The sequence below is a fragment of the Acanthopagrus latus genome, chromosome 5, assembly GCF_904848185.1.
Source record: "Acanthopagrus latus isolate v.2019 chromosome 5, fAcaLat1.1, whole genome shotgun sequence".
NCBI classification, from domain to species: Eukaryota; Metazoa; Chordata; class Actinopteri; order Spariformes; family Sparidae; genus Acanthopagrus; species Acanthopagrus latus.
Window position 1 is genome coordinate 19,503,963 of NC_051043.1, and position 20,155 is coordinate 19,524,117.

Genomic DNA, 20,155 nt, shown 5'->3' on the forward strand with positions numbered 1-20,155 from the left:
AACCTTGCCATGGTAGAGACTTGTAAGCCTTATAATAGGTAGGTCCAATCCTCGGACCATAATTTCCAGAATGAATATTGTGTTGTATTGAAGAAGACTTGAATTTAGCAAGCAAAACCATGAACTCATTAGGAAACTGCCTACTGAGGTAATAAATCAAGTGAGAAGTCGGGACATTTTCTTCTCAGGTAACATACAATCTAACTTATTTTTGAAACCATGAAGTTAACCCCTGCTGGTCATTAGTAAACAAAAGCCAGCACTTAAATCACTTCATTTTTCAGACCCAGAAGCTCAGTCAGTGATTTAAACAACTCTTGGATTTACGGCTCTTTACCCTCATGGGTATTGTAGCGTTAAGAACCTCCCAGTGTGTGTGTGTGTGTGTGTGTGTGTATATATATATATATATATATATATATATATATATATATATATAAAGAATAAATACATAAAAATTCATAGAAACAGAGAAGAACAACATAAAGACAATACGAGACTTCTGAGTTTTTTGATTGATTCAGCCCCCTGGTGACCATTTAGGATTCAGGCCTCTCTCTCTCTCTCTCTCTCTCTCTCTCTGTCCTCACCCGTCTCCCTCGCTCACCTCCTCCACACTTCATGTGCATCCCCTTGTTTTATATTCAAGCACGGTGACGGCATCAGGCTTGCCTCCTTAAAAATATTGTCCTTCTCTTGTTTCTAAATGCGATGTGCTCTAACACCTCCATCGACAAGAAGCGCTTTATGACCTTCAGAAACCGCATCCGATTGATTGATGTCCACTTACTTTAAACTAAGATGAAGCACTTCCTTTCACAAGTCCGACTACAGACAAAAAAAAAACTGTAACGCTTCATCCACTTCCTAAACTTTAACCCAACAGAAGCCACAAAAACAAAACTCTAACCCCAAGTGGGGAAAGAGGAGGAGGAGAGAGTTACTGGTAAATGGCTCCAGGTTTGAGAAGTGCTGTGTTAGTGTGTGTTCAGTTATGAGGCATCAGGAGATAAATCACACAGCATAAAATGTTGTGTGAAATGCTCAGAACATCTCCATACATTTCTAATCAGATATCCTTATATGTCCTGGACTACAATACAGTGTTAGGTCAGACATATAGCACAATTTCAAGGGCAGAAATGTGTGGGTGTGTGTGTCTGTGTGTGTGCATGCATGTGGGAACACGTAGGCGCGTGTCAAACTCTGCGACCGGTTCATTAAATGGCACACAGATCAATTCTTAATCTGCTTTGTATCTATCCCAACACATGCAGAGACACACACCCTAAATCTCCCTCAGACATACTGTTGCGCGCGCACACACACGCACGCACTCCTTCATCATGTCCAAGCCTTTTTGTCTTCCTCTTTGTCAAATTCAATTACTGACGACATCACTAAAGGAATCTCCACGTGAACCAATTACTTCTCAAATCCCCCGTGTGTGTCTGTGAGATGATCGGCTTGTGTGTGTGTGTCGGTGTGTGTGTGTGTGTGGACAACAATATGAAATGTATGGAAGAGAAACAGGGCAACGGCATTTTGGCTTTTGGTTTATGTAGTAACAGCGGCCAACATCAGTGGGCTGTACAGTCAATGCATGGATAGTACGATGACTGTTATATCTGTTCTGAAGTTTTGCCCTTTATATGTAGTTCAATTGATAATGTCACAATTTCCGTAACGAACCATATTTGGACCATTCCGTGGCGCTTGTGTTTGGAGTTTGTTTTAATCTAAACTGTCGCATTTCAGTCCATTTCTGGACGTGGCAAAACTCTGTCCGGCCAATCACGCTTGCTGTAGGCTCTGATGATGCTCTGGTGATTCACGAGAAACGCTGTCATTGTCTCTCCGTCACACCTCTCGACACTAATTACAAGCGAATTGTTGGTGGAGCTTGTTCTCATGATGAATTGTTTGTAAGTCCAGTTCTATATCTAATTAGCATAGTGCATAGCCTTTTACAATTATCCATTATGACTCGCATATGATAATCTTCCCCACAGTGCGATAACTTTAAGCCTCTGGTTTGATCATTCAGCATTTCCCATTTGGCACCTTTATAGTAACCACTGTTGCTATGCCTGTTTGGCTTCTGCTCTCCCTTGTAGGACGGAGCAGGTGGTCAATGTGGCCAGTGGTCAGTATTGATTGACTAACGATACAGGTTGAGGACACACGTTAACATACTCAGGCCCGACACGTCTTTGCTTCCATTCAGCCAGAAAGACAGCCCTGTCATTGCTACCACTGCTGGTAGATTTGAATCAGATGTAGCTATCTAGCCAATTACGTCAACGGTAAATTAGCCGGTGGAGAACACCAACGGAATGATCCCATAACTGATGTGCTTGGCTGACCATCTTGGATAACGTTGGCTTCGGTTCCAGGATAGTAGATTTCAATCACCTTAAAGTGGCTTAGCTAACAGGCTAACCCTGGCTTGGCGTCAGGTCAATTGTTTCTAGTCAGGGACGCAGGTGTTAAGCTGCTGGGATATCGCCTTGTGAAGTTTGTTTGCTTTTTAAAGTTACTCTCAAAATCTCTCTCAATCCATCTATTTCTTTTCCCTCTCATCTCTCTCTCCACCTTTCGTTTTACATCCTTTCTCCTTGTGTCCTTTTCACCGCCCGCCCCCCCCCACTTCTCAGTTCTCACATTTTATCTCCTCTCCTCTCCTCATCGATCCAATCGTCATCTTCTCACCACCCCTCATCCCGTCTCTCCCCCACTTCTCGCCCCCTTGCTTTGTCAGAGAAACGCTTGCGTGAGGTCAGGATAATGCTACTAATTTGTGTGTACGCGTGTGCTCGTCCCCTGTCCGTCCCCTACTCGCTCTGACACCGCTGACCTACACATACTGCTGTGTCAACAACAGCGGCACATACGCACATCACAAATGACAGCATCTTGGAAGACCGTAACAAGATAGTTTACACCGGCAGAGGATGAGAGACGAGCGAGGGAGGGAGGGGAAAGTTATTATCTATGTAGTCCATCGCCGCTGCTTTTGTCCTCGTCAGGGATAAATGTGCTAAACTGAACAACATGAGCTGCATCGGTGCAATCTACAGCAATGCACACTGCAGCCGGCGACAGTTTCAGCCCCGTCAATGCATATGAGAGGAGCAAAGGAGGAAGTCAGGTGATGTTTTGGAAAAGTCCACATAGGGAAGAGGGCAGACATCAGTCAATGTTAAACCTTCAACCATGAGTTTAATGTGATGACCACGATGATGACGCCCCCTTATCCGTACCAAACACATTATTACAACCCAAATCTTTATCTTTCCCTTGACCTAATCGACTTGATTTGTGCCTCAACCGAAGAAAACCTTAATCGGGGGTTTATCACATAATGGATCAGATTTACTGTGTTTTAAAACAGTGATTTACAATGGTCCTGGAAATCAAATGATGTTGACCTGCCAACAGGGGTGTCGGATCAGACAATGCTTCTGTCGTTCCTGACGGGAAGGACGGAGGACTTCTCTCACACAAGTTGCTGGACTTTTTTCAATCTCTCTTTTGTTTTGTTCTGTTTTTTTCTCTCCATGCTGTGAATCACTAGTGTGTAGGAATAAACTTCCTAGAAGGAATAGACAAAGGACATACTCCATGGAGGACTTGTTGCTATAAAATCTAGTTGGACAGAGTCACTGCACTAACAGTTTTACTCAATTTGTAGTCAGAAAAAACAATCACATGTCAGAGTTGTGTTTACCATGAACCAATGAAACAGCAAAAGCATGGTACATAGAGGACATGAGGCATTGCCTTTTAACAGTGCACTCTGCATCTAACTAGTATCACTGGCATATATACATCTAAGTTCAGGACCTGAAGCAAGTGAGTAAGTTTTTGAATAAAGCCTGTGAGGAAGTGCAGCCTTCAAGCCTTAGCGCAGGGAAAGATAGACTGTGTATATGTGTGTGTGTGCGTGTGCGTGCACTGCGCTCTCCGGATTGTACTTTACAGCTGTCATCTTGACTCACTGACAGCTACAGCTACCTGGAGCTGTACCCCATGGGTGCCATTGCCAAACAGCTGTCTGTGTTAAAGCCTCTTCTATGTGTTTGTGTGTGTGTGCGTGTGTGTGTGTGTGTGTGTGTGTGTGTGTGTGCGAGGAAACGTGAGAGAGGGAATATCTGTCGGATCAGATGTCAACAAACAACGGCACTTAGCGAACACACACGCACTGTTTTGCCGTGCAAACGAACACATTCAGCACAAAGACGGGCTTAAGGTCGCTAAACAGCTTATCCATATACAGTGAGTGAGTTTAAATTGCTCTGCTCCGCGCTGAGTTATTACAGCGATGCCGAACATAGTATCAGTGCGCTGGTCTAAAATGTTTCCAATTGTCTGATTGCTTTGCCCATTGGACATATTGTGCACATCATAATTAAAGTATCAGCAGCCGGAAAAATTTGGATTCATTTGGCGGATGCTTTTATCCGAGGCGTTCAGCTGAAAAACCCAACCTCAGGATCACTCCACCAGGATACACCAGCATGAATTCCTGTAATGCATGTGTCCACATCTGCATCTGAATCACCCGGTTTGCCTGGGTAGTAAAGAAGTGCCGGTATAATTCACCCACTGATCACCGGAGCTGTTCTTTATGGTGCACTCAGGCTGAACATGAAGTGGAATTCAGAGGGGGTCCGACCGCCCACAAAATCAATGGAAAAGCGAGGGTTTGATCGAGGAGGTGCAGACTAGAGGCACAGACACATGAAATGAACATGTTTCAGCTTGACTTATCCCAACAATGTATGACTTCTCTTTGCCAAATGTACGGGGGAAGAGAGTCTGAGGTGAAAGAAGAAACAACTGGAGGTCCTCATATTGCAATTGGTCTGACTTTGTAACACACACATACTCACACACACACACACACATCAACAACTGCAAGCAACCTCTTCTTACACACATACCCGCAGAGCGCTAACATTACATCTATCTGAATGAGTTCCTTCCATTTTCACTGTGCTGTTATTGATCGCTCCTTAAACAGCACCACTCCTGTCGGCTTGTACCAGGAAATTGGCTTCATATTGAAACTGTCACAGCGAGGGTGCGTTCCATTTTGGACCCTGAGGCACGTAGGAAACGTAGTGCGGGAGGAATCAATCTTCATTCTCTGGCATAGCCTTGTTTCTGTAAAGCCTTTTTTTTTAATAAAAAAAAAGAAGCTTTTCCTCTTTTTTATTAATACGGTACAGTAATTGTGTTTGTTAGTTTTGGTGGCTGAGCACTTGAGACTATCCTTCCACTGGGTTCAAGTGTGAATGAGCACCCATCCTGTTGACATTACTCAGGAGGAAACTGGATCCCACCAGCTGCATGGTGGCTCTGACCTCCTCGGGGACACGATTAAATGAAAATTAGGGCAAAAAAAGAAAGATAGTGTTGACATGTGTCAAGGTATAGAAATTGGAGTTGTTCGTGCCAACAAAAGATTTAACCTCAGGGCCGTTAAAGAAAATTGTATCAATTATGAAAAGTTTGAATTGTGCCATTGTTTCTGCACTGAAAATTAGGATATTTACTGCATAAATTAGAGTCCATGTGGTTATTTCACAACATGGAGTCTGGTAGTGTTAGACAGTCACACTGGAACACATACCTGCCACTCTCAGAAAGTCTTACAGGGAGTATTTTAGTTTATTTCAGTGGATATTTGATAGATTGCCCAGCCGAACTTGCACACATAAATGACGAATGCAAAAGACAGCAGAGTTTAAATTTCATCCAATTTTATCTTTGCTTTTTGTGCTCCCAATTTGGGAATTTCAATTCAATATTTAGCATTTTAAATTTCACTTTTTTAATTTACTTGTTTTTTATTTTTCAATTTACTTTGTCTTTTTCAGTTCAATTTAGCCTAATTGATCTTCACAGTATAACAAAAATAATTATCTTTTAATTGTATCTCTTAATATTTTTCTGTCCCCAGACAGACGGTGCTGCGTGGACTTCTGAACAGCGACTTCCTGACTGAATTCACGACCGTGGTGGCGGCTCGACGTGAACCTCAGCAATGCACAGGCAAAGAAGACCGCTAACAAGTAAAATATGATGTCAACCATGCAGGTTTTAAATAAGAATAAACTGAAGGAAATGCATCCAACATATTTGCTTGGCCTCGAGGATACACATGGTGTGTTTTGGTGAGCAGTACAGAATGTAAACAGAAATTTTGTTTGCAAGCAAACTCCAAAGGGCACATTTAATCAGCTGAACGTGACGGGCTTCATCCATATTTCTAACGTCCTTTCCGCTGCCGCAACATAACGAAAAAATGTTGTGGTAGCAGGTTGGAGCAACCTTTTCCCAAACTTGAGCTCAGATATTGATTTAGCTCAGTAAAAACACACTAAAACAAACTAAAACACCCTGAATATCTCTTTCAGCTTAAAAAGGGTACCAAATGTGTTGTTGTTTTTTTTTTGTGTGTGTGTTAGGCCAACTAAGTCTTAGTTCCCCACCTGTCAGCCATTCTGAGCCTTTTTCTCATTCATTGGAAAGTGAGATTAAAAGCCTGCACACTGTGATAAGTGTTTCATTGTGCTCTTATGCACAAAGTGAATTAGACAACAACACAAATTCTCCAAGATTTTAGATTACAGTGATGATTCAAGATGGATTCCTTGCTGTGTAAAATAGCCCCAGTTCACCTCCTCATATAATTGTGATTTCCTTCTTGTTCTTTAAATGCTGTTTCAGTTTCTCTCGAGCTCTCGTGGAGAGATTTCTTAATCCATATTTCAAATCCTTGGCAGACCGTGACTTAAGACATTTTTGTGAGTCGCCTGGGCCCATTTTTCACTCTGGCACATGTTCCGTCATGAAGCAAAACATCAACTGGTGTACCAATTACAACTTCACCATCTTAAGCCCAAACTACACTGCAGGCAATGTCGCAGACCAAAAACATCATCTTAAGTTGAACAGCGTGATATGTCTTTGAGTAAAAAACCTGATTTAAAAAAAAAAAAAAGGCACACCTGTAGAGTTATCACTAAATGTGACTCCACATCTCATGTGTCTGGTTTGTGATTATGTTCACGTGACTCCTGTGTTTATACACATACCTTGACGACGTCCACGTCTGTCGAGCTGCAGGTCACCGAGTCGTCCACCTCCCTCACCTGTCCGTCGGTCTCCACGGTAACCAGTTTGATGGGCACTGCGACACGTCGACCCGTAAGAATGGCCGTATTCACCACCTCTGTGTCCTATGGAGAGAAAGAAAGAGGATGCTCCTTTTAAAAATAAATAAGGAAATACATTCTGGATCCCTCCCTTCCTGTTGGCATTTTTTAAATGATCTGAAAATATTCCAAAGTTTAAAAAAAGGTAAAAGGACTGAGGGCCAGAGCATTGTTTAAGTGGGGAAGAGGAGGCAAACTGTAAAAGGCTTTTTCCATTAATTGTAATAAATACAGAGCTTGTCTACCAAGTTTAAATAAGTTTGATATAATTGATAGTCCATGTTTTGTTGCTTCTGAACACAACATTTAGTTAACATGTCATTTTAGCCCTCAGCATTGTTTCTACCCAAAGTGTATCAGAAGACCGCAGATTGTGAGAGATTGAGAATGAGCGACGAGAATGAACAAGTAAATGAGACCAGGGGAGAGTTTTAAAAAAAGTGAAAGGAAAAAAAAAGAAGAGGTGATTATAAACCTCACAATTAATGTAATCAGCATGATTACATTTGATTAGATCCCTCCAACAAAAATAGCACAAACAAACCACACACACATACACACACGCACACACACACACACACACACACACACACACACACACACACACACACACACACACACCTCAGAGCGCTGTATACTGGCGTCAATCTTGATTATTTGGCACTGAGTTTCCAAGGGGGCATTTATAACCGCCGACACAAACACACACACACACACTCACAAGCATGATTACAGGCTATTTCGCAGACAGTACAGACAGTTTGCCTTGAAATTATTGTGTGCACTTCAGATTAGGTCATGTTTGTGTGTGTTCTTTTAAAAAAGTAGGCGAAGAAAGTATGTTTGCTGGCAGTAACGTGTAGTTTTAAGGCTAGAATGAGGGTTAATCAACAGATAACTGTAAGGTTTAAGCATGTAGGTTCAGGGCCTGAGTGCATTACATCATCAAGGACCTTACAAATACAGAGCTTTTTTTCAGTACAGAAGTCAGACCCTTTAAAAAATCCTTTAAAAGGCCTTTTGAAGTTCCAGTTCACAGTTGTAAATCTAGTGTGTCTATAATGCTCTACTTTTATGAATCACATGAATCTGTTTTCTAATGATGATTTATCTCCTTAATTTGGGAAAAACAACATTTGTCATTCGGTGATCATTACATGACCGACTGAAATGATGAATAATACAATTTTAGTCGTTATCACGGGAAAACTAAGGAAGTAAAATGTTCGACCCATGACCGGACCGTAGACTTCGATGGATCTAAAATCTCAATCTGCAAAGTAATAAATTTGTCTATGGAGCAGTTATATGTATGGCGAGTAAAACCTATATTTTCCACTGCAATGCAAATTGAAGTAAAAATAACTAGAAAACAATTGTTGAGTGTAACTGCCGCTAAACATAAATGTATTTTCCACAAGTTTCAACCAGAAAACAGGAAAAAAAAACACGACACACTCAAAAAAAAAAACAGTCATGGTGACAGAGCTGCAGTGCAAAATGCTATCATTCCCATTTGGCGCAACTATATGTATGTACTTATAAATACAAGACACTTTCAGGCACAATTACTCATATAGAGCCGACTTACAGTAACACGGACAGGAGGAAGACTGACAAACACTAGCACACAACAATATGCAAATAACATGCATAAAAATAGCACACCATGGAAGGGAGACACTGACAAATCACGCAAAAATACACCTAACGAGATGCTGATGAACATACACACACCTGACACACACACTCAAGGGTTTAAGCGCATGTGACCGATGCAAAGTTGCTCACTGCCCTATCCTACTCTGCCACACATCACTATGTGACCTTTACTTAATGATCTCGCTCTCTCTCTCTCTCTCTCTCTCTCTCTCTCTCTCTCTCTCTCTCACACACACACACACACACACACACACACACACACACACACACACAAAGGCACTTTCTTAACCTGTAATTCTCTTTAGGTTTTGCTCCCTCCCTCTTACACTCTGCTCAGTCTTGCCTGAAATCAGAAATAGATACTTTGGATATATAACACCGGCAAAAGACGACAGTTACTCAGGTTGAAGGTGAGGAACAGGTGAAGAGGAGGAGGTGGAGGGGAAGTAGAGACAAACAGGATTAAAAGCATGCAAAAGATGAAAGAGGGGAGTGCGGGAGAGGGGGAGATGAAGGGCACAAGGAAAGTAGATTTAAATTAACGAGGAGATGTTTCCTCCGCCTTGAGGGGTGGAGAGCAGATGGAGGGATAAAAAATCAAAGAGGAGGAGAACCTAAGATAACATGTGCTTGTTTGTCTATATGTTTGCGTTAATATATATGTGTATGTTAAAATGTAATATGTGTGTGAGTATCCCGGGGCAGGAGTGTCTTGGAAGCTATAGCTCAGATAACATCATGTTCACATCTCTGCTGTCTGCACCAGGAGGCAAAAGAAATGACAACAACAAGAGGGAAACACAAAAAAAGGGTTATTGGATGTCTCTGTATTCTATTGCGGTCTCCTGCAAAAAACCTCTAAAACAGATTTCTTAGAGGTTTTTTCCCATCAAAATGAAACCCGAATTGAATTTTAACTTGCGAAAACTGCCGATTATATCAGATTATTTTACTCCGTGCATCGAGTTAGAGTTACTGTCTATACGAATCGAGGGTCCACGGGCACAGACAGCTGTATGTTGGAAGGGATCCGGTACATCGGCTGACGTGGCTCAAAGCCCTGAATCCATTGGTTAGTATAAATGTGCACAAGACACAATGGAAAATGAACATGCTCACAAGTAAACAGAAGTCTTGAGACAATGAAAGTTTCCACTGGTAACTGCTCGCACTGGTTGTGAAGCCAGTATCTCTCAAAATACCACAATCATCCGATCATGATTGCTGAAACAATAAACATCTTGCACATATTCACCTGCACCTGTGACAAGAGTCAAATATCCTGCTTTCTGTAACCCTAAAACTCCTGTTATCTTGTAACTCTGTCAGAAAAATGACCTTGAAATGAAAGCAGCTTGTAAGGACCCATATTCACATTTGTTGCTAAGTGCTGACCTCTAGTGGCTGCAGTAATTATAACAGCAGCAAAGGAGGAAGTGGGGTAAGGTAGGATAAAGGGAGAACAATCTGTAAAGGGGGCCAAGGTTAGAGATTGATAGTCGGGTTAAATTCATGGAACGACTCTTCATTTTAAGTATGACAGCAGAAGTCAACAGTGAGTCCTTTCAACTTACTAATTTAGGGCAGACACATTACATACATAAGATATATTTTACTTATTTAACATGTTTGTTTGTATCAGAAGTTACAGGAGTAATTTAGTGATTTTTAAGACCAGAGGTTTCCCTGAATCTAACCAAGTTGTTTTTGTGCCTTAACCGAACCAAAGTGCAACTTTAAAGTCCACATATGTCACTGTCTTAGATATATGTGGTTTTGGTAGATGCTGGTAATCAACCTATTCAGTCATATTAGGATGCGTTAGTGTTGAGCATGAAGGTCTGTGTGTGCACTGTAGATATGTTCTGTACTTGGACTAAAACAGCAGACGTAAGATTACTGAGATTATATTCAGTAGATTGGATAGATTTAAGGAAATGGAGGGCCAAAAATGAGTCCAGGATTATGATTACGTTATTACAGCAATATAATGCAAATGTCATCATTATCATAACTAAATCTGACACATTGCTGGTTTTATTGTAGTTCTGTGTCTTGTTTTATTGTTTTGTTTTGTTTTTTTGTTTTGTTTTTGTCCATACGCTGATGGAAGAGCCACCAGGAGCTCTTCTTTTGTGAATACGTGCGGACAGTATTGGAGGTGCTACTTCAGTGTGACTGAGCCTGAGCACCAGATCGAGAGCTACACTGTGACACAGGTTAAACCTTCACTGGCTATCTATTTGCATGGGTCAACTGGCATCGGCTGACTTGGGTATGTAACTGACCTGCCAAGCCGCGTTTTTTTAACACGAGTTAGCAGTCAGCCGCCTTTGGAGAACAAGCATTTCTAATTGGCATAGAGAGGTAATTGAATTATATTCATGTTTAATCATAGTTTAACTCCCTGAGGAGAGAGAGAGAGAGAGAGAGAGAGAGAGCAGGAGCGACAGAGAGGGGGGTCCAAAAGTGCAACCCAAGCAGCCGCAGTACAACAAAGCACGGTATCGCATGTACTGAGTCACAGCACCTGCCCGGCTTGTTCATTTTACAACGAACAGCTTATCACCGCGAGTGCCTTATTAAACTTTATGTTAATAACGACTCCAGTTTACCAGCAGGTACAAACGGTGAATCACAGAGAGCAGAAAAAGGGAAGAGACGGAGAGAAGGGAGCAGACTGAAAGAAGAGACAAAGCAGAGCAAAATTAGAAAAGTGGAGAGAAAAAAGGGAAAAAAAAAGAAAACAGATAAAAACACAGCAGGATGAGGAATATTAGAGCAAGAGCAAAGGAGACAGTAAGAGAGACAGAGAGAGAAAAGAATAGAATTTCATGCCTGTCCAAGGGAATTATTAAGTGGCTCGTCAACAACTGGCTCCCTACTGCCTTCAAAAGCTGCTCCATACCGCACTTTGATAAGCTCAGTGTGTGTGTCTGTGTATGTGTGTGTGCCAAGCATCGCTATGTATGAATGAGTATATCTTTGTGTGAGTTCATGTAGGTTTCCTGCACACACCTGTGCATTTGTGTGTATGCTCGAGTGAGACAGCTGCCGGAAGAAAAAGGGGAGCATAAGAAGGAAAAAGTGTGTGTGTGTGTGTGTGTGTGTGTGTGTGTGTGTGTGTGTGTGTGTGTGTGTGTTTGTGTGTGTGTGTGTGTGCATCTGGTATGCGCTGACAGACACATTAGTGTGTGCACGTTGCAAGAAAGAAATGAAGGCCAGGAAACGGTCTTTCTCCGCAGTGAAGCTTACCCATGCATGTATGTACAAGGGTGTGCATGCCCTGCAAAGGTGTGTGTGCGGTTCTGAAGCGAATCAACTAGAGCGAGTCCACCCATCACACACGCACACACACACACACACACACACACACACACACACACTGTTGTAAAAGAGTTGACACAGTGAAAAAACTGGGGCTTTTTGCTCTTCTGTACAAATTCAATTCCAACTGTGACTTACAATAAGAGTATGTAAGCAGTTCTCGTTCTGTCTCTCCCTCCTTCTGTCTGTCCATCACTCCCTTTTCTCGTTTTCTCCATCTCCAGCTCTCTCTCTCTGCCTTTCTTGTGCACACACATGCTCTCACACACACACAGGAATCTCCCCGACAGTCAAAATGGAAGTATGGCCATCTAGTCTTTGACTGTGTTTCCGGCAAATGCACAGAGACATTAGCACGTACACACACAGACACACAACATATCTACCCTATCTCCTGTTCTGTCCGTTTCTTAAATTGTCAAGTTTCTCATTTGGGGGAAATTGCTTGGAACATATTGGCATCTCCTCTTGCTCTTAGCCTGACCTTTTCACCACAGCGTGATAATAAAAAGCACCGTGGCCTTGGGCTTAAAAATATCCAGCTTTTTCTGGTACCTCTATTTATTGAATTTAAAATAATTGAGTTTTTTTACATGCAGGTAAAATCAGAGGGATGTCTATTTCAAAAGAGGTCAAATGAGTCAAGAGAAGCTGGATGTTTGCCATTTTGTCTGTAAAAAGGGCATCTCTTAGGGTGCATGCTCACAGGATCAGTCATTTTCACGCCTTTAAGCCGTGCAGTGAATTCTGGTAGCAGAGTGTCATGTTGCGGGAGACTGGAAACTCCTGAAAGTCAGAACTTGCAAATGCATGAGTTGATTCTCCTGTAAAATATCATCAGAAACACATTTTGTTGAGCTGTTTTTGTAATATCAGAGACAATATCCTAGCAATCCGCCATGCTGGTACGGTTTGAAAGCCCGGAGCTTGGCCTCCCCTGAAATGACGCCCCATGCATGTACGTACCTTAAGTTCGCTTGCACGTGCACTTGTTTCAACGCAATTACATGATGTTTAAGTGTGTATATCACAGGTAGGGCACGTTGCGTTCTAATTAAAAGCAATCAATGAATCAATTCCTGTCCCTCTGGCTACATTTCCTGCTTCATCATCAGCGTTGTCATTTGCATGCTGAAACACACACACACACACACACACACACACACACACACACGCACGTACACACACACACACACACACACACACACGGATGCGCTCTGTTGAAACGAAGCCACCAAATCACCTAAAAACACATCACAGCCACTTAATTTATCAATATATCAACCAATTAGCTGAATGGGCAAATTGCAAATGGACTAAGTGTTTTTCTTTTTTTTTCTTTTTTTTTAAACAGGAAGCTAACAAATAGCCTCCTGGTAAAATACAGTAAAAGCATTTGATGCAGGTCTTGCCCTTGCGCAATTTTGTAATCACTGTTTGCATTTCTCTGGGTACGTGATATTTACACATGCAGCGGAGGAACAACACTGAAGTGCTGAATTAAATATGGACCCCTGTTGATCTCTTGAACAAGTAAAACCTTTGCTACAAAACTAAAAAAAACCTTCCCTTATGTCTTGACAGGAGAGCTATATACAAGTGGGTCACAAGTTAAGTAACAGTTTGAGGGAGAGCAGTGAAATTGGATGGTTTCTTAACTGTTTGACCAGGGGCAAAGCAGTGGAACACTAAATGGATTGTTCAGTATGTACAGAGCGCGCAGGGCAGAAAATATACTATGTACATACTTTTTTACTACATTTCTTATTTGGTATATTTGTTTCTACTGACCTGAAGAGAAAGCCAGTCAAAATTCCATTGTACATTTGTATAGTGACGATAAAGGCATATTTTTCTATTCTATAAGAATAATATAAAGAGAATTAGTGTTACCTTCCATGTAGGAGATAAACAATAAAGAGGCGAATTTAGAGGAACGTGAACAGTACACTGTGTTTTCTTCTCATTCCATTGGTTCTCTTCGGCAATTCTACCGTTCCCATACTTCTTGTTCCTGCTCTTATGAATCAACGTGTCCCAGATTGTAAAAGAGAGTGCAAACTACAGAAATAACAATAAAGAAAGCTTGAATGTGTGTGTATGTGAGAGAGAGAGAGAGAGAGAGAGAGAGAGAGAGAGAGAGAGAGAGAGAGAGAGAGAGAGAGAGAGAGAGAGAGAGAGAGAGAGAGCAATACAGCCACACAAAGACGCCGCACATTACACACTGAGACGCAGAAGGTTAGAGAAAGAAATGGCTAGTCACGCATGCATGTGCTGTTTATTGCATCATATGACTGATAAAGCAATAAAGTCAGTGAAGGTGTGCATGTGTGCAAATCAGATGTTCAGCGTGGTGCTGCTCCAATTGCTTCTTTTTTTTTTTTTTTCTTTACGGCTGGCTCAACACATTAATGGAGGTTGTTTCAAGTTGGCTTATCTTGCTGCTTTGACATAAACTTGGTCGATGTGCTTCATAAAACTGTTATATCAGTCTGTAGCCACGTGTGAAAAACACTTCCAACTGCAATAATATGAATATTTGAATATAAAACAATATATATCACGGAATCGCAGACAGAATTGCGGAATTGGCTTATTAAAACGTAATCTTTTTTTAACGCGGCATATTGTAAAATTTGACATAATTTCACTGAAATGCTATTTTCTCATTTAAGTTTTTATTGAGTTTTTTCAAGAACATATAAACATATGAACAGGTACAGGGTAATCTTACAAGTATTGGGTCTTTTCGGCATAGACATCGTCTGACATGTCACACAAACATAAAATTAGAGAATCAAAACCAAAAAACACTTTAAAAAGAGAGATCCATACCAGCAATCCAGACCATTAAATAAAATACAAAACCGTACAGCTTTCAGTCTCTGGTCCCCTTATTTTTATCCTTTTTTTTAATATGTTTCCAGAAAGAGTCCCAGGGATTTGTCCCTTCCTCCATGTTACCCTTCAGTCTGCAGAGCATAGACTCATAGGACACCGTGTCCACCATTGCATCCATCCACTCCCTCCGATTAGGAGACACAGCCGTTTTCCAATGCCTTAATATAACTCTTGAAGCTGTAATCAGGCCCACAATGATAACGGAAAGTAATTTTTTTGGTACAGTTGGTATTTGAGATCTGTCCCCTAGTAAACACATAACAGGTGTTAAGGGGATCACTTCACCCGACCATTCACTCAGGAAGTCCACAGCTTCTGCCCAGAATGGAGCCACCAATGGACACTCCCATATACAGTGTAAAAAAGTTCCCAATCCCGTTTTGCATTTCCAACATATATTGTTATTCAGCAATTTCATTCTATGTAATCTCACAGGGGTATGGTAATATCTATGTATGATCTTGTACTGTGTGAACTTCCCTCGGGCCTCCTTTACATACTTCCCACAGCCAGCTAAAATGTCCGACCATTTTTCCTGTGCAATATTTGTTCCCAGGTCTCTCTGCCACAACAACTTAACATTGGTGAACTCCCCACTTACATAGACATTTGTGAGTTTATAAAATTGTGAAGCTGTACCACACTTCAGGGGCATATTCATGTAATCCATAATAAGGTTCTCTGAGGAATTACTGATTTGAGGTTTTACACAATCCCTAATTTGTAAATATTTCCAGAAATGTTGTTTCCCTTCAAGTTTAAATTGGCTGATTAGCTCCTCATAGGACATAAACTGTCCGTTTTTGTATAAGTCTCCTATGGTGCATATCCCTCTGGTGTGCCACTGCTTCCAATAAACCGACACCTTACCCACACATATGGCAGGATTAAGCCATAATGAAGCGTATGGCTGTAGGAGGTGCGGCATTCTATACATTTGATGTACCTTGGCCCATGTTTCCCGAGAGTGGACGAGGATCGGATTTGTTGTGTCTCTATGCTGAGACAGTTTCTCCCTTGGACTAAAAGGCAAACATAACTCTCTCTCAATATCTATCCAGTCTGGCCTATTATCTATCGCTTTCCAGTATTTAGCCAATTTAGCCATTTCGAAAGATATAGCATATAATCTTGGATCTGGCAAGCCCAGTCCCCCTTTCTCCCTAGGAGCACAAAGCTTGCTTAGTTTAATCCGAGCTCTCTTCCCTTCCCATAAAAATTGTTTAACCATGTCGTCATATTTCTTAAAAATGTCAGGTGGTATTGTGATTGGCAACATCATCACCAAATAATTAAATTGAGGGGCCACTATCATTTTAATAATATTAACTTTTCCCCACAGTGTAAATTTCATCGTTCCCCACTTCTCCAAATGTGTTTTAATTTTTTGTAAAAGAGGATTGAAGTTTAACCGTGGCAGCTCTACAAGATCCTGACTGAGTTTAACGCCAAGATATTTAATACCATTGGGTACCCACTTGAATTTAAACTTTTCCACCATATAAGGAAGGCATAATGGGGTCAGCGGCATTACCTCTGATTTTTTCCAATTAATTGTGTATCCTGACCATTTAGAGTAAGACTGGATAGTTTCCATCAAGTGTGATAGAGATGTCTCAGGATCCGTCACCACAGCTAGGATATCATCCGCAAATAGCAACAACTTGTGCTGCTGTCCGCCACATTCCACCCCTTTAATTCCCGTATGTTTCCTGATACTGATAGCCAGAGTTTCTAGAAAAATTATGAACAATAGAGGGCTCAAAGAGCACCCTTGACGGGTCCCTCTTGAAAGGCCAAAAAAAGGTGATACTACTCCGTTGGTTACTACTGCTGCTCTTGGTTCTTTATATAGTATCTTTACCCACTGGGAAAAATAAGGACCAAACCCAAAATGCGACAAAACAGAAAAGAGAAAGCCCCATTCTACTTTATCAAAGGCCTTTTCGGCATCTAGGGAGACAGCAGCTACAGGAACATCTTTAGACTGAGTGAGCCACATTAAATGTATCAATTTCCTCATGTTATCTGTGGAGGATCTGTTCTTCATAAAACCTGCTTGATTTCCGTGTATAATAATATTTTCGTTTGGAAGAGGAACATATGTCTGAGGAAAACTGCGCAGAGGGAAGCAAATCTGGGTGGCACAACAAGCCCCCTCCACAAACTGAGCCCCTCCCCCTTCAAAACGATGTAAGCATGGCGAAGCGGCTTCCCACGGCTCCGTCTTCTCCAGTGAAAACACTGAGAAACTCGACATTAACCCCTCAATACAGAGCCGAGCAGTTCCCGAATGACTTGTACGTATCAGGTGAACTTTTGTTTTGGCAAATTCTGCCAGCACTCAGTTGACTATGTATTTCCTTTCTTTGCTAACTGATCTATTTTTTAATTTACATGTTCAAAATAAAATAATCAAATCAAATGTCATGTCAGTGCAGCCACACAATATATTTTATTTTTTAATTACACCAGAAAATGAAAGTATAAAAGTTAGTCATTTACATTAAAAACACACTGTTTTTGGTAGTGAAATAAAAAAAAAATGGGATTCCCAAAAATGAAAATGGAAAAAGCTGAAAAAAACTTATGAATACGTAAGCTAAAAATATACACACATACAATAAGAACTGCATGCATAAAAGCACAGAACTTAAGTCCCAGACTAATGAAGCATTTTCAGTATAGAAATATTTGTTTTGACAACAACAGATATATTGACACAAACAATTGACTGGCCCTTGACTTTATTTTAACATTTTTAATCTTTTTATTTTCTCTAAAAGCTTGACATTTTCCTCCATCTCACTCTGTTGCCACATCTGTCCAAACTGCATTTGTACAAAGTGTTTTCTGTGTGCGCTCACGTGTGTGTGTGTGGGTGTGTGTGTGTGCGTGTGTGTGTGTGTGTGTGTGTGTGTGTGTGTGTGTGTGTGTGTGTCAGGGCTCAGCTGTGAAAGGAAAATTGGTTGAAGGCACTTAACTGCAATTTACTACAGACCCATTAAACGCATCAAGTGTATCACACTTTCTGTGTGTGTGTGTGTGTGTGTGTGTGTATGTGTGTGTGTGTGTGTGTGTGTGTGTGTGCATGTGCGTGCATGCCTGGATCTATGTAACATATTGTGTGGCTCTGGACAGTATTTTAGTTTTTACTGCCTTAATGTACTGCACACGCTGACTGTAAGAAGTTTGTGTACTCATATTTACACACAATCAAGTGCATTAGGACGGTGAAAGTTCCCAAGCAGCTGTTTTGAATGCACGCATTTTATGTAAACTGTGACAAAAACAACAACCTGCAGTAGTATTGTCTCAGATAAAGTCAACAAATTCCCTTTTTTTCGGTCCCCAAGATGAATGTCAAATCAATCAAACAGTGCTTGATTTCAAACAACTTGAAGTGTTTCCCACACATTTGTTTTACTTTGGAGGTCTGACCAGGTATATTAAAGTTTGCTTGGTGACCCTTTTTTTTTTTTTTTTTTTGCATTTTATACTTTTATTCTTTCATTCATCTGAGAGAACAACGTCTACCCTCGATCGATGGACAGTCTGCCCTCGCTTTCCCATCTACTGTCTGTGTTTTGTGTTGAACTGGTTTTGAAAAAACAGGTGGCGCATCACTCTTCACCATGTGCACCTGTCCCCTTACTAACTGAGGAGCCGTAACAGCTTTAAAAGTTAAACAGCTAAACTTGGAACATGTTACTTTGTGATTTTCTTCTCCATTATCTCACTATAGAATTCTCTTGGTACAAAAATACAGCAGGAAATTAAGTTTGCCTACTAGCCAGTGGCAAGTGATTTAGACAATGGAAAGAGTTCAGAGAAGTTTAGAAAAGAGAATTGTATCTATTTCAAAAGGGTTCAAAAGTGTTATTTTTAAGTTCTTACAAATCCAATCTTCCATCCTTTGGTCTGGGCATCTTTAAATCAGATATTACCTTTACAACAACTTTAAGCATTTACTTAATTTGCTGACTGTCGTCGAGTGCCTACAACAAATGATTTTACGTTACGCATGCAGTACCTTTATCACCTCTCTTCTTGGAGAGAGTCTTGAAGAGAAGTCCTGAAAACGGCTTGTTTTCTGCATTTGGTCTTGTTGAAGTAAATGAACCTCGACTTGAACAGATATTGTGATTCAGCAGAGCGGCTGGCCGCTGCCACAAAAGTCAATACTGTTTACTAAAATAATTAGAGACTGGCTTTCTAATGTGCGAACTGTTGTACCATCAATATCTCATCAATTTCTCACGTCCATGAACATGGACTAAGCCTGCATCTGTGTATGCCAGAATGTGGCTGTATTTGAAAGTGTAGATTAAGAATAAGTCACACACATAAACTGGATGCATGAACATTGTTTGTGTCTGATGCAGCAAATCTTACACACCTCTCTTCAAAAGAACAACATAGCAGTTGGTAAGATCGGAGGTCAGTCAGCTACAAAACCAAACACAAACTGTAATGCCATGGTAACCATGACTAAAACAGAAAGATTTGTCTCTTTGTGTTTTTCTCTTGACTTCATCTTAATTATTAAAAAAAAAAAACATGTATCAGGCCAGATAACTTTTTTATTTAAAACACTTAAAAAGGTGAGGCAGCAGCCCAATCACCAGCATGAATGTCTGCAAAACGTATACATGTTAAAACTTCACATTTCCTAAGTTGCAACGTTATGCTTTTTTTTTTTTTTTTAAGTCAGATTTCTTTTTTTTATATCGTGACAAGTAGCCTATGACACATATAAATGTAAATGTATCAGTGTTTGTGCCACTGCCTACGTTTTATCCGTAGTGACTTGGCTGCTTCAGCTGAAGCCACATTAAGAAATACTACATAAGAGGGTGTGTTTCACGTAAATCGTGGCATGAAAGTGATGCGTCAGAATTTTAAGAAAAACTTGTTTTAGTCTGAAAGAGCATTTTAGGTAGCAAAAATAAATAACAAACATTTGTTTTCCCCTTGAATATACTGAATTGCACTGCAGTGTGAACACAGCACGTTCAAAAAACGACTGAGAGAGAGGA

At 40.8% G+C, this 20,155-nt stretch overlaps 1 protein-coding gene and 1 long non-coding RNA gene across 3 annotated transcripts in view; one reads left to right on the forward strand and one right to left on the reverse strand.

Moving 5' to 3' along the window:
* LOC119019548 overlaps window positions 1–6,121 on the forward strand; it is an 87,863-nt gene extending 81,742 nt beyond the window's left edge. The window contains exon 4 of one of the 2 annotated variants that reach the window (XR_005075074.1): window positions 5,969–6,121. This is a non-coding gene — a long non-coding RNA (uncharacterized LOC119019548). The remainder of the gene's footprint in view (window positions 1–5,968) is intronic. The other variant, XR_005075072.1, reaches the window with a different exon arrangement.
* Window positions 1–20,155, reverse strand: part of si:dkey-215k6.1 (transmembrane protein 132C) — a 254,962-nt gene that overhangs the window by 35,491 nt on the left and 199,316 nt on the right. Inside the window, exon 7 of the mRNA XM_037098267.1 lies at window positions 7,107–7,250. Coding sequence (XP_036954162.1) covers window positions 7,107–7,250 — 144 coding nt within the window. The remainder of the gene's footprint in view (window positions 1–7,106; window positions 7,251–20,155) is intronic.